Source organism: Saccostrea echinata, unplaced genomic scaffold, assembly GCF_033153115.1.
Source record: "Saccostrea echinata isolate AGI-Se365-2 ecotype Australia unplaced genomic scaffold, CSIRO_AGI_Sech_v1 ptg000012l, whole genome shotgun sequence".
Classification (NCBI taxonomy): Eukaryota; Metazoa; Mollusca; class Bivalvia; order Ostreida; family Ostreidae; genus Saccostrea; species Saccostrea echinata.
Genome location: NW_026889761.1, coordinates 4,126,791 through 4,141,434, shown reverse-complemented (window position 1 = coordinate 4,141,434; position 14,644 = coordinate 4,126,791). Strand labels below are relative to the sequence as shown.

Sequence of the window (14,644 nt, the reverse complement as noted above, 5' to 3'; positions counted from 1 at the left end):
TATATCTGTACAATTTATAGAAGAAGAATTATTCTGAGGCGTTGGACTGGTACAACTTTTCCCTTAGTCTGTACAATCATGAGGAATCGGGGGACCAGAATCTGGCTCGTCTCCATAGGAACCGCGCAACCTGTTACCTCAATCTAGGTCAGATGAACAAGGTATAGTTATAGTTATATAGGTATATAACAGCTCTACAGTCTATCAGGGGCAATCTTTTCTTGCTAGGTTGAAATAGTCAATTTTATTTATAAAGTATCATTTGGTGTATTAATGAGAGCATACATTGTAAAATAACACGTTTAGTTTAGAACATTTTATTTTTCAGTCCCAAGTTTCTAGACTATTGTGTATGAATATGAATAATTTTTTTTATATAACCAACAGGCCACAGAGGCAGTCAGTGAGGCCAAAAAGTGGGATCCTACATCCATCAACACAATGTTCTTGTTGTTCAAGCTCGCCTTAGCTGCATCTAATGTAGAACAAGGTTTGTTCAAGCTCGCCTTAGCTGCATCTAATGTAGAACAAGGGGTGTTCAAGCTCACCTTAGCTGCATCTAATGTAGAACAAGGGGTGTTCAAGCTTGCAGTAGCTGCATCTACTTTAAAACAAGATTACATTAGATCAAGTAGTAGTGTATTTCAAATTTGCCATAACTAGATCTAAAGTAGAACATGGTGTGTTTAAGCTTGCCTTAGCTGCATCTAATGTAGAATAAGGTGTGTTCAAGCTCATTTCAGTCAGCTGCAAATATTAATGTAGAACAAAGTGTGTTTAAGCTCACCTTAGCTGTATTTAATGTAGAACAAAGTGTGTTCAAGCTCATCATAGCTGTATCTAATGTAGAACAAAGTGTGTTCAAGCTCACCTTAGCTGTATCTAATGTAGAACAAAGTGTGTTTAAGCTCACCATAGCTGTATTTAATGTAGAACAAAGTGTGTTCAAGCTCACCTTATCTGTATCTAATGTAGAACAAAGTGTGTTCAAGCTCACCTTAGCTGTATCTAATGTAGAACAAAGTGTGTTCAAGCTCACCTTAGCTGTATCTAATGTAGAACAAAGTGTGTTCAAGCTCACCTTAGCTGTATTTAATGTAGAACAAAGTGTGTTCAAGCTCATCATAGCTGTATCTAATGTAGAACAAAGTGTGTTCAAGCTCACCTTAGCTGTATCTAATGTAGAACAAAGTGTGTTTAAGCTCACCATAGCTGTATTTAATGTAGAACAAAGTGTGTTCAAGCTCACCTTATCTGTATCTAATGTAGAACAAAGTGTGTTCAAGCTCACCTTAGCTGTATCTAATGTAGAACAAAGTGTGTTCAAGCTCACCTCAGCTGTATCTTATGTAGAACAAAGTTTGTTTAAGCTCACCTTAGCTGTATCTAATGTAGAACAAAGTGTGTTCAAGCTCACCTTAGCTGTATCTAATGTAGAACAAAGTGTGTTCAAGCTCACCTTAGCTTTATCTAATGTAGAACAAAGTGTGTTCAAGCTCACCTTAGCTTTATCTTATGTAGAACATAGTATGTTTAAGCTCACCATAGCTGTATTTAATGTAGAACAAAGTGTGTTCAAGCTCACCTTAGCTGTATGTAATGTAGAACAAAGTGTGTTCAAGCTCACCTTAGCTGTATCTAATGTAGAAGCATACTTTAGCTGTATCTAATGTAGAACAAAGTGTGTTCAAGCCTACCATAGATGTATCTAATGTAGAACAAAGTGTGTTTAAGCTCACCTTAGCTGTATCTATTGTAGAACAAAGTGTGTTTAAGCTCACCTTTGCTGTATTTAATGTAGAACAAAATGTGTTTAAGCTCACCTTTGCTGTATCTAATGTAGAACAAAGTGTGTTCAAGCTCACCATAGCTGTATCTAATGTAGAACAAAGTCAATTTTGATAAAATATTAAAACACATACAGTAATTTGGATGAATACCATCTACCAATGTTTTATTTTTTGTGCACGAAGCTATCTTCAAATTTTGCAATCTTACTTCTTGTTGCTAATCATTTATTTAATTGTTTATTTATATAGAATGTTTCTTTATTCATGAAAATCATCATCAATACTTTTGGGGATGGGTTTCAAACTGATGATTCAAATGTATGAAATATGTCACAAGGAATGGTTATTAGTATTAGTATTATAGACTTTTTATGTGGAAAACTTAATTCATTTTATAACCTTAAAACTATTTGGCTTATACTCAGAAAGCTTATATGGAATTCAAAGGGAGAAAGGAAATGAATTGATCAAGACATTCAAATTAAAATTTTTTGTGAGGTTTGCTCAGATTAACCCTGAGGCCTATGGGCCTCTAGTTTGTAGTGTATTTTTGTCAAGAATGTTTAGTACGATGATAATGCATTGCTACTCTTCAGTTGTACACACTGCTGTAGTGATCCTCACAACAGAAAATATCCTCAGTCAGGATAATTTGATGCTTTCTTTCCTGAATCTTATGCAGCTTTGTTTGTTACAGCCAAAGAAATCCTTCAGAAGATGTGTAGTGAAGTGGTCAAGTTAGAAAACACAGACAAAGAAAAGGAGGCACAGAAACTTATCTGTCAGGCAGCTCACATGGCTTACCAGGTATAAGACTTTGATGTTTTTTTCTTTGGAGGGGTGTGTGTATTTTTCAAAGCACATGGATGTGCTATAAAATATAATTTAATAGCAGTTAAGTTCCTTGCTTCAACAATCTCTTCTTAGATAAAATAAAAAAAATTAGATGACAGAGTATTGAATTCTGCAATTTGACTCCATATACACTGGAAGATATGTATCCCCTATTTAAATTGACAAATGTAAAGCTTTAAAGTTCTTTATATTTAAAAAAATATTTCACAGAGTCACAGGGAATCGACAGCTGGCCTAGCTTTGGAGTGTTTGGCCAATTGTAGCTCTGATCTGGCCCAGACTTTGACTGCTCTTAGGTGTCTCATCCGGCTCAAACTGTCCCAAGTTGACCAGGACAAGAATAACAGGTACAACAGACATTTCTATGTAGTACACAGAAAGTGATCTACTTATCACTTGTAGGATATGTTATTGTAAGTAAAGCAGTTTCAGGCAAATTAAAGTTGCCTCAAAGCATTTTCCTCAGAGTGTCTTCCATAGCTTTGTACAGAATGTACAATGATGTATTGATATAAATTCATTCAAGACGTACAATTTTCAGCATTGAAGATATTGGAATCTTGCGTGACATAAGGATGGGTATTCCTCTTGTGTTTATTTGCATTCACTGTTCAATATTTTGGTTTTACTTCTTAGTAATTTACTGAAACTGACTTTAGACTTTTTTGTTGCAGTTTAATTTTATTAATTTTGTGTCTATGTCTTAGGATTTAATTTTTAATTTGAAGCAGATTGTTCTGCCTCAATGCTGCGTACAAGGGCAGACGTTACCCTTGTCTTGCCAGGTCCAAAGTAAACAACAATAAACAGTTTTTTGTTTATTTATAACAAGACATGAAAGGGTAAAATACTGAAAATAAACAAATAAACAACACATCACAGTATGCTCATAATAATAACATCATAATTGCTTACACATATCTGAATAAACTTGCAATAATTTCTCATATTGACCATTTTACGAAATGATGGCACATGTTCGAATATCCTCACTGGAAATAATGTAAACATTGCAAAACTATTATTCAAAATAATTTTAGCCGCATACAGAGCAGCTAACATACAAATACAATATACAAACTACACAAATAACATTACTTACACCATGGGAACACATACTCAGCTGCAATTAAATGATAAGATGACAGAAGTTGTAAGCAGCCATGCCATGCTGCTGAATGTATACGCAACGTTTCTCTAATGTTAGGCGTGTAAAACAGAGAACCTAAAAATAGAACACAATAATCCGGAAAGTGTCAGAACACAGATCCTTTCTCATGTAACAATGTAGCCCAACTATATATAAAAACATCCATGAGTGATACTTCTGAGTAATCATTCAATGGATGATGTATCAAAAATATATTTTCGTGTGAGTGGTAAGGTCCATTCTGTCGTAACTGAGAGACTTTCTCCAGGACAAAACTTACATCTGAGATGCATACAATCAAGCTTCAGATGCTGCACTGGATGGTCTTTGATTTACATAAGTTTTCACTGAAACAAAAACAGACAAATTGTGATGACTACACATAATAGCATTAATAAATTGATTTCTCAATTTCAATTTCAGCATACAACAAAATTATGCATGAAGAAGACAAGGGAGGTAAACTGTCCCCTAAACTCAGTGAGGAGGCCAGCTGGTTTATGAGAGTGGGTGAGTGGTTTGGTAGAAACAGTGTAGAGAGTTGGTGAGTGGTATTGTAGAAACAGTAAAGAGAGTGGGTGAGTGGTTTGGTAGAAACAGTGTAGAGAGTTGGTGAGTGGTTTGGTAGAAACTGTGAAGAGAGTGGGTGAGTGGTATGGAAGAAACAATGAAGAGAGTGGATGAGTGGTATGGTAGAAACAGTGAAGAGCATGGATGAGTGGTATGGTAGACACAGTGAAGAGAGTGGATGAGTGGTATATGGCAGAAACAGTGAAAAGAGTGGGTGAGTGGTATGGTAGAAAAAGTGAAGAGAGTGGGTGAGTGGTATGGTAGAAACAGTGAAGAGAGTGGGTGAGTGGTTTGGTAGACACAGTGAAGAAAGTGGGTGAGTGGTTTGGTAGAAACAGTGTAGAGAGTTGGTGAATGGTGTGGTAGAAACAGTGAAGAGAGTGGATGAGTAGTATGGTAGAAACAGGGAAGAGAGTGGATGAGTAGTATGGTAGAAACAGGGAAGAGAGTGGGTGAGTGGTATATGGTAGAAACAGTGAAGAGAGTGGATGAGTAGTATGGTAGACACAGTGAAGAGAGTGGGTGAGTAGTATGGTAGAAACATTAAAGAGAGTGGGTGAGTGGTATATGGTAGAAACAGTGAAGAGAGTGGGTGAGTGGTATATGGTAGAAACAGTGAAGAGAGTGGGTGAGTGGTATATGGTAGAAACAGTGAAGAGAGTGGGTGAGTGGTATATGGTAGAAACAGGGAAGAGAGTGGGTGAGTGGTATATGGTAGAAACAGTGAAGTTCCACACAGTGTTCAGTGAAAATACAGTCAAACCTCATTATATTAAACTTAATGGGACTGAGAAATCCAAACGTTCAAGAGATAGTGGTGACTTTCAACTCATTTTGTGACATATTTATATTATTCAAGATATATCAATGTTTGAGATACTGAATGTGCATCTCATTGAAACAGAATGATTTACACGTTGTACAATGAAGCACTCTCTTAGGGATGTCTTGCCAGGCTTGTTTGAGGTGTTGTCACAAAGCCATTTTGTGCTAAGTTACCCTGTTATTTTCTTATTTTGTGCTATTTAATTTGATGAAAAACAGTGACTTCAATTGCCAGTTTTTATCATAAATTTCTCCTCATAACATTTACTGTCACCAGAATAGAGTATTTTTATTGAGTGAGTGATGGTTTGCAAAATCAGACTGTCTGAGGTGTATAACTGTATAGTGAATTAGTAATGTAAGATTCCTGTGTCCCACTTATCTGGTATTATGATTTTTTTTTAAAGCTTGGAATCTGGCCCTTAAGTGTGAAGAGAGACCAGGCTTGATGAAAGATTTATATATTCTCTGTTCTCAAGTGAGTATACTAGCCCTCATCTCGTGCAAAAGAAAATCAAATTATATCCTGTAGGTCACCAAATTTTTGCGACACCTTATTTTCTTGAGAAAGTCATGAGGTTTCTATAAGAGAAACAAAAAATATATATTGATATATACAGCTAAACTTCGAAATCTCGAACACAGATATCTCGAATACCCTGGATAGTCGAAGTAAGGCCGCAGTCCCGACGAAATTTGCTTTATTAATGATTAAAATAAACCCCTCTATGTCGAACACGGTAATGTCGAATACCCCGGTTATCTCGAAGTAAAATTGTGTACCCATTCATTAAAATCACATGCGTTATCTCGAAGTCAGGATAATTTTCCGCTCTGATGATCAAGTCCGTTAGGTAAACTGAATGCTCTATTGATAACAGCCACCCATCTGTCACGCACGGGTTACCTGTGTTCCTGTGATCAACAGATAATAGCGCGATAATTATACAAGGTGTATGTATGGCTTACTTTGATTTTAATTATGCAAGCCAAAGGTTGTGTGTATTAGTCTAATGCATATGCTTGAATGACACGTTAATTGTTTTGTGGCTTGGATACGTTTATCTTGATAATCGCTAATGCTATGTGAAATATGTGCGCATATATAGTTTATGCACATGCAAGTGAAAATTATAAACATCGAAGTGAAACAAAATTCTGTAATTTGATGCAGTTAGAATTTTTAGTTCCCATCTGAGCGTGCAGAATTTACAATCGTCAGTACACGCCATCATGTGAGCGTGTGTCGCAGTGAAAGCTTGTGCTATAGTGTCCTGTGATTCCGTGTTGTTCTGTTGTTAGACAAAAGTGCGTGTTTCTTCTTTTGCATTTGATTTTATTATTGGTAAAATAATTTTCTTTTAACTGATTATACATGTATGAACATGTTTCTCCAATAAAAGAAAATGTATATTTCGTTTTCGTTATTCTGATCGGTTTCAAATTTACAATGCATAGACGATATCCGGTCATGTATACATGGGAAACGATGCTAGCGGTTAACTTGCCGCGTTGGTAGAAGGATTATACTTCTGTGCATATATAATATACAAAGTTTTTATTTTGTGAATTATAAAGAGGATGCAAAAATCTTTTTATTGCTAAATACATGTACATGTATATTTAAGATATTGTGTACAGAATTTCAAACAAGAAGGAATTTTGACATGTTTTTACTATTAAGTACATGTTCACTGCACTAAGTTTATTTGAAGTTCATTTGAATTATAACCCTCGATATGTCGAACCCCCGGATATCTCAAAGTTCATCAACGGTCCCGTCAACTTCGAGATAACTAAGTTTAACTGTATATATATTGTTTTTACAGTATTCAAGTCTCTGTTGTATAAGTGGTGACATATCTTTGTATGTTGATTTTACAGTATTCTAGTCTCTGTTGTATGACTGATGACATATTGTTGTATGTTGATTTTACAGTATTCTAGTTTCTGTTGTATAACTGATGACATATCATTGTATATTAATTTTACAGTATTCAAGTCTCTGTTGTATGACTGATGACATATTGTTGTATATTGATTTTACAGTGTTCAAGTCTCTGTTGTATGAGTGATGTAAAATCATTGTATATTGATTTTACAGTATTCAGGTCTCTGTTGTATCATTGTATGAATTTACAGTATTCTAGTCTCTGTTGTATAACGTATGACATATTGTTGTGAATTGATTTTACAGTATTCACAACTCTGTTAGATGACTGATGATGTATTGTATGATTTTACAGTATTCCAGTCTGTGTTGTATAACTGATGACATATTGTTGTATATTGATTTTACAGTATTCTAGTCTCTGTTATGATGATGAAGAGAACACTTTAACAAGGAAGAAAACGTGTCTATTGATGGCTACTGCTGCCTGTTTACAACAGGCCAGGACTGAGGGACTGCCAAACACACTAAGGGTATATACTGTACATGTACTTTCTTTTTCTTTGTTTGAAGTTAATCGACAAATGATAGAATTACATGGCATCTGCAACAAATTTATAAATCTTACCATCTCAAATTTACCTTAATTTTACCATAGGTTTGTTAGTTACAGTGTAACTAAAATTGAAGTCATTATTGTGATTTCAGAATGTAAATGAATTCACAAAGAGAAACAAACTTATCAATAATCTGCCCATGTAAATAGCAGAGGATTATTGATAATCTGCCCGTGAAAATATCAGAGAATTTTTTTTAAAGATCTTTACTTTCAAACCACCCACCAGTTAATGATATATGTACATTTATGAGCTAGTACATGTATTGAAGATCAGTTATTTACTTTTTACAGCAAAATTATTTGGAGGAATCCATCCACCTCATCCATGAATGTAAATTGGTAAATCAGCAAATCCAGCAGGAAATGGACTTGGACTCATCTATAGGTATTCACCTGAGTTACATATTGATACTGAATACAGAATGCTATGTAGTATATTTGACCTTTGATGACAATAGGTAACTACAGCTTTTAAACATCATTAATGGATTGTCATTACTTAAACCATATGCAGCGATCGGAAAGGTTGAAACTCAGTTGATCTTGGGACATCTTGTGATGTAGATAAAGTTTTACCCCTAACAGGTTAGATTGTTGATAAACTTCTGGATAGTACTAAAATATGCATTTTCCCACTTTTTCAGATGCTAGAAACCAGGATAAAGCAGACACATTGATGTTGATGTATGAATTTGAGGCACGCTGTAAACTGCAGGATCCATCTGTAGAGGAAATTATTGAGGTTTTGCTGAAAATCCCTAATCCAGATCCCAAACCATTTGAAACAGTAGCTGGTGAGTAAAAATCCCTAATCCAAATTCCAAACCATTTGGACTCCTACATCTTTTGTTCTCAGCACCACTGTGTTCACCCCATAAACTTTTAAAGGTGCTTAGACACAGATTTGAAGTTTATATTTTCTCAAATTTTCTGTATAATATCACAACTTATATGTTGCTATAGCATTTCCCACGAAAATAAATTTAAAAACTTATTTATCTGGAAATTATTGAAACTACGAATTTTGGGAGGAGTTTGATTAACACATCCTTGCACTTTCCCAATTTTTAACTCTATCCTTAATATTTAAGAAAAGAAGCAATTTTGTTGTGTATTAATGAATAATATTACATCTATAATCCAGAAAATTCAGAGTAACAATGTGCGAAAGCAAAACCCACTCACTTAAGTATTGTCAGCCCGTGCTCAGTGTTGTGTAGTTGTGTACAGAGTTTAACAAATTGAATACACCCGTGAAATGTAAACTGTTTTTGTAAACAGGGCACGAGCTCTGTTGTTGTTAATGTTTACGTTTCACCGGGTGTGTTCAATTGTTAAACTCTGCACACACCACTGAGCACGGACTGACAAATACTGGTGAGAGGATTTTGCTTTCTACATTTCTACTCTGGAATTTCTGCATTATAGTTTTAATATTTTTCATTAATAAACAACAAAATTGCTACTTTGCTTAAGTACTAAGGATAAAGTTAAAATTTGTGAAAGTGCAAGGATGTGTCTATCAAACGCGTCCAGAAATTCGAAGTTTCAATAACTTCCAGATAAAATAAGATTTTTATCAAATTTTCCTATGAAATGCTATAACAACATATAAGTCATGAAATTATACAGGAAAAATGAGTAAATATTAACTTCAAATCTGTGTCTAAGCACCTTTAAACTTGAAATCTAGGATGAAGATATTTGGTTTATGTGTTTATAATCATGCAACAATTCTTTTTCTATTACAAATCTCACTTGACCTTGAACTTTGACTGCAGAGATTAAATGATCAGACTTTGACAAGGAACCCATCATAGTCAATTTTATTTTTAATTTGATGAGGTTAATGACATGGAGAGTAGGTGTGTCCTCATAAACAATTTGTCATGTACCATTTTGACCCAAGTCTGGTCTTAACCTGTGATCTTAGAGTCAGATCTGTAATACATTTGTACTTGAATTTGATCAATATAAAGCCTGTTTGGACTATAGCTCTTAGAACTATGTTTAACAAACTTAAGACTTATGGTATTAAGATATCATTAACCTGATCCTATAGAAATTTTGTGTCAGTTTGTAAGATGCTAACATGATCAGTGTATGTCACTGTGAACAATAAGTTAATCTGAAGGGAAGACAAACATTGAAATGCACAAAAACAATGTATTTGATTAGATGCTGATCTAAATTGTCTGGAAATTTAGGTATCTCTGAAATTTGCACCACACAAGCAAAGATGTGAATGAAATCTAATTTTATGTCACCAAGTCAAGAACACTTGTCACTGAAATGTGAAACTTTCAAAGATGATAATTATTAATCCTTTCTGTATAGCATTGTTCCCTTTTCTTTTCTTTTTTTCACTGAATATTATTTATCCTCTGCTATTTAGCTCTGTCAATGGAAGCCCAATCCGTTCACAAAAATATAGGAGTTCGAGCCCTGAAGATAGCTATTAGGAAACATCTACAGATGCCAGCAGTGGACTTTGACAGAATCAGGTAGGTAATGTTCATAAGGTACAAGTAACTAGTTGGCACCAGACAATCTTTATTAGGAAAGACAGAATTCATTCTTTTGTATATTCACAGTAAACAAACTGTATCATGGTTTGATACAGTTGGCTCCTTTATAATATTCACAGTAAATATAACATACTGTATCATGGTTGATACAGTCGGCTCTTTTAAAATATCTGAGGTAAACATATTGTATCATGGTTTGATATACTTGACTTCTTTGTAGTGTCCACAGTAAACCTAACATACTATATCATGGTTTTATACAAATGGATCCTTTAAAATATCCACAATAAACATATTGTATCATGGTTTGATACAGTTGGCTCCTTTGTAATATCTGAAGTAAACATAACATACTGTATCATGGTTTGATACAGCTGTCACCTTTGTAATATCCACAGTACACTAAATGTTTGCTTGATACACGGGTTTTTCTCTGTATTTTCTCAGTAAAATGTACTGCAAGTTGATAATGCTTGTTATTTTGTTTATTTACAGTAAACTGCATCAAAGTTTGATGCATGCTTTTGTGACTGTAAACTCTATCACACTTTCATACAGCAGATTATCCACAGTTAATTATATCACAGTGTGATATGTATATTCATTATAATCTAATCAGGGCTTGAAAGAACTTGTTGTTTTATATATTCTCAATTAACTGTATCAGGATTTGATGAAGCTGGTTCTTTTGTAATATTTACAGTAAACTGGAAAGCATTTTAATTGATACAGCTGGCTCTGTTTTGTATTCACAGTAAACTGTATCGTGGTTTGATACAGCTGCACTGTTTTATATTCACAGTAAACTGTATCATGGTTTGATACAGCACGCTCTGTATTATATTCACAGTACTGTATCGTGGTTTGATACAGCTGGCTCTGTTTTATATTCACAGTAAACTGTATCATGGTTTGATACAGCTGCACTGTTTTATATTCACAGTAAACTGTATCGTGGTTTGATACAGCTGGCTCTGTTTTATATTCACAGTAAACTGTATCGTGGTTTGATACAGCACACTCTGTTTTATATCCACAGTAAACTGTATCGTGGTTTGATACAGCACACTCTGTTTTATATTCACAGTAAACTGTATCGTGGTTTGATACAGCACACTCTGTTTTATATCCACAGTAAACTGTATCGTGGTTTGATACAGCACACTCTGTTTTATATTCACAGTAAACTGTATCATGGTTTGATACAGAACACTCTGTTTTATATTTACAGTAAACTGTATCATGGTTTGATACAGCTGGCTCTGTTTTATATTCACAGTAAACTGTATCGTGGTTTGATACAGCACGCTCTGTCCTTTGTCTCAGACAACACCAAACAGGAAGCTCTAACTCACTACAACGAAGTGGTGGACCTCATAGACAAAAAAGCACAGGTTAGGACAAGAGGGAATGTAATGGGGGAAATAGATTTTTGTACCAGTAAGAAGAATATGAATATTTATCTTGGATAAAACTTTAAATATTAAAGTTGAGTTTTCCTCTTTTATCTTTTGTTTCCATAATTGAAATAGTTATTTAAAAGTATTTATCTTAGACTTTAGATTTAAACTTTTAATGTAACACATAATTATAAGAATTACATGTAAAAAGCAGTAAACAATGTAAGACTTACATGTAAACAAGTTATAAACAATTGTAAGACTTACAATAATAATTGTAGACTGATTACCCAGAGATGGAAATCCTGTGGTTGATGACGAAGGCTTGGAATTGTGGGGTGACATTCTTAAGGTAGGTTTCCAGTTGTTGTTAAACATAAATTACCAGATCTCCCTGTTCACTCAGCATTTGTTCCCATTACAAAGATCTGCCATCACTAACTGTTTGATTTTTGGTGTTTAATTCTGAAAGTTAAGCTTTAGGGACTGTATGATAAAAATTTTGTTTTGGTACATGTACAACAAGCCTTAACAGAGTGCAGTTTGACAATTTAAGATCCAGGTCCAGGTGTTTTTTTTTTTTCCATTTTTAGCTCACCTTAGCTTTTCTGATCACACAAGGGAAAATAATCAAGAAAAGACAAAAATAGTGTGGGTTCATTAAAAAATCTTCTTTTCAAGAACCACTGGGTCAGTGTAGTTGAAACTTGTGTGGAAGCTTCCTGAGGTAGTGTAGATTCTAAATTGTTCAAATTATGGCTCCCCGGGGTTAGGGTGGGGCTACAATAGGGAATCAAATTTGTACATTGAAACATATAGGAAAAATCTTTTAAAATCTTTTTAAGTCCTCTCAAGAACCACTGAGCCAAAAAAGTTTAAACTTATGTGGAAGCGTCCTAAGGAATTGTAGATTTTTATTTGTTCATACCGTGGCCCCTGGGGGTAGGGTGGGGCCACAATAGGGAATCAAAGTATTACAAGGGGAAAATCTGATGATAAACAGCAGGGCCAAAGTGACTTAGGTGAGTGTTGTGGCCCATGGGTCTCTTGGTTTTTTTTTTAAATCATGGCCAGCAGCAGCAGGGATTGGCCCACAACAAGAATCTATTATAATATTTGGCTTTCAGGAAAAAAGAGTGTGTGTCAATTGTGACATACAACATCTGCAACATAATTCTTGGAGTGATAGGATATGATATATATGGCACTATATGACATTGAAGTACTGTATTTCCTTTCAGATTCCTTTGGAATAATTTTTAAGTTCATTCAATTTTTTAAAAATGAACATTTCTTAAAAAATATGAAATTCATGTTAAACAGAAACCCAATAATTACTAATAAACGAAAAACATATAGCAGGAGAAATGGAAAAACTGGTATAAATAAATTGCATAATAGGACAGGATTCATACACTATATGATAAGATATACACACACAATAGGATTATCAAGAATAATGTTGTAATGCTAAGATGACTATTAATATGTGCTGTATTTCTGTTACAGTTCTGGGAGGTATGAACTAGCAGAGAAGTGGTGCAACACAGGAATGAAGTTTCTGAAGCATCTCAGTCCTGGTGTACAGTGTAACTACACTGAAACGGTACCTCCTCTATATCTTGTCTTATCAAAATGATCCTCATCTGTGCATCATCTGTTGTTTGTTATCTCTAGAAATTTCTTACCTCTTAATCAGAAACACAGGATTAAATTCAGATATTTTTACATCTGCAAAATATTTCCTAATTTATGAAACACTTTTGTGCAAGGTTTATTATCATTCAATAGATAGATGTAGTTTATCTCTTGACTGCAAATTCAAAGAATTGATGAAAGGTTGGCACATATTCAATTGATTAAATTTAAAGTCGTCTATTAAAATTTAGTAAAACATTTAATAATGAGTTCTAGATTATAACAAAAGGAATATTTGTTAAAAGTCAGTCATACATTGTTGTAAATATTAGTAATATAGTGTCATTTTTAGCTCAACCTGAGCTGTAAACTTAAAGCTCTTCTGATTACTTATCATCTGGCAACTCTCTGTTTGTCTGTCTGTCTGTAAATTTAAGATGCTCAACTTCCTCTCATGAACCACTGTGCCAATTTCAAGCAGACTTGAAACAGAGTGCTCTTGGTTAAAGGGAATTCTAAATTGTTGAAACAAAACCATGTTTCCTTCAAGGACAGCAAGTCTATGATAAGTGATTTTAATATACAATTGTGGTGGTCAGACGGTTTTGATCGCCGGCGGCCAGATTGCTCAGTTGGTAGAGCACCTGACTGGAGATTCAGGGGGCCTGGGTTCAAATCTTGGTCTGGTCCGTCGCATTTTTCTCCTCTCCTGTTACATTTGGTGCTGTGCCATGCCCAGGAAGTGACAGATGAAAGACCTGCCAGGGAAGAGCCTGGGTTGGTGTCGGGGGGGGGGGGGGGGGGGGCAGACCTTTAAGAAGGGAGGAATGTGGCGGTCAGACAGTTTCAATCACTGGCGGCCAGATAGCTCAGTTGGTAGAGCACCTGACTGGAGATTCAGGGGAGCGGGTTCGAATCCTGGACTGATCCGTTGCATTTTCTCCTCTCCCATTACACAGTAAAATATGCTTATAACAAAGTGCCAGGGACATATGATTTTGCTTCATTATAAAAATAATTCATTAGGTTAGATTCACAATATATTTTACAGTCATGGAGAAATGAAAATCGCTCAATGTAACTATCAAATCATTATAAGTGTGTTTGCTATAAGCATGTTTTAAGGTGCAAACATCCTCTGGGTCAGGTAGTGCAGATTCTAAATTGTTCAGATTGTGGGCCCTGGGGACATAGGATGGGGCCACAATAGGGGATCAAAATTTTACATGGAAATATTTCAGGGAAAATCTTAAGAACAGCTGGTCCATATATGCAAGCATCCCTAGGTAGTGCAGATTCAAGTTTGTAAAAATCATAGGCCCCCTCCCCCCAAACAAAGGATAGGGTGGGGCCAAATAAGGGAATAAATTTTACATGG

General features: G+C 35.0%; 1 protein-coding gene across 1 annotated transcript in view; it reads left to right on the top strand.

Annotated features, from left to right (window-relative positions):
* LOC133185610 (testis-expressed protein 11-like) overlaps positions 1 to 14,644 on the top strand; it is a 30,373-nt gene that overhangs the window by 11,624 nt on the left and 4,105 nt on the right. Inside the window, exons 15-28 of the mRNA XM_061320924.1 lie at positions 21 to 161; positions 388 to 490; positions 2,488 to 2,597; positions 2,856 to 2,992; positions 3,187 to 3,224; positions 4,219 to 4,305; positions 5,598 to 5,668; positions 7,492 to 7,614; positions 7,992 to 8,085; positions 8,345 to 8,494; positions 10,096 to 10,204; positions 11,508 to 11,622; positions 11,910 to 11,980; positions 13,138 to 13,234. Of these exons, the coding sequence (XP_061176908.1) occupies positions 21 to 161; positions 388 to 490; positions 2,488 to 2,597; positions 2,856 to 2,992; positions 3,187 to 3,224; positions 4,219 to 4,305; positions 5,598 to 5,668; positions 7,492 to 7,614; positions 7,992 to 8,085; positions 8,345 to 8,494; positions 10,096 to 10,204; positions 11,508 to 11,622; positions 11,910 to 11,980; positions 13,138 to 13,234 (1,446 nt within the window). The remainder of the gene's footprint in view (positions 1 to 20; positions 162 to 387; positions 491 to 2,487; positions 2,598 to 2,855; positions 2,993 to 3,186; positions 3,225 to 4,218; positions 4,306 to 5,597; positions 5,669 to 7,491; positions 7,615 to 7,991; positions 8,086 to 8,344; positions 8,495 to 10,095; positions 10,205 to 11,507; positions 11,623 to 11,909; positions 11,981 to 13,137; positions 13,235 to 14,644) is intronic.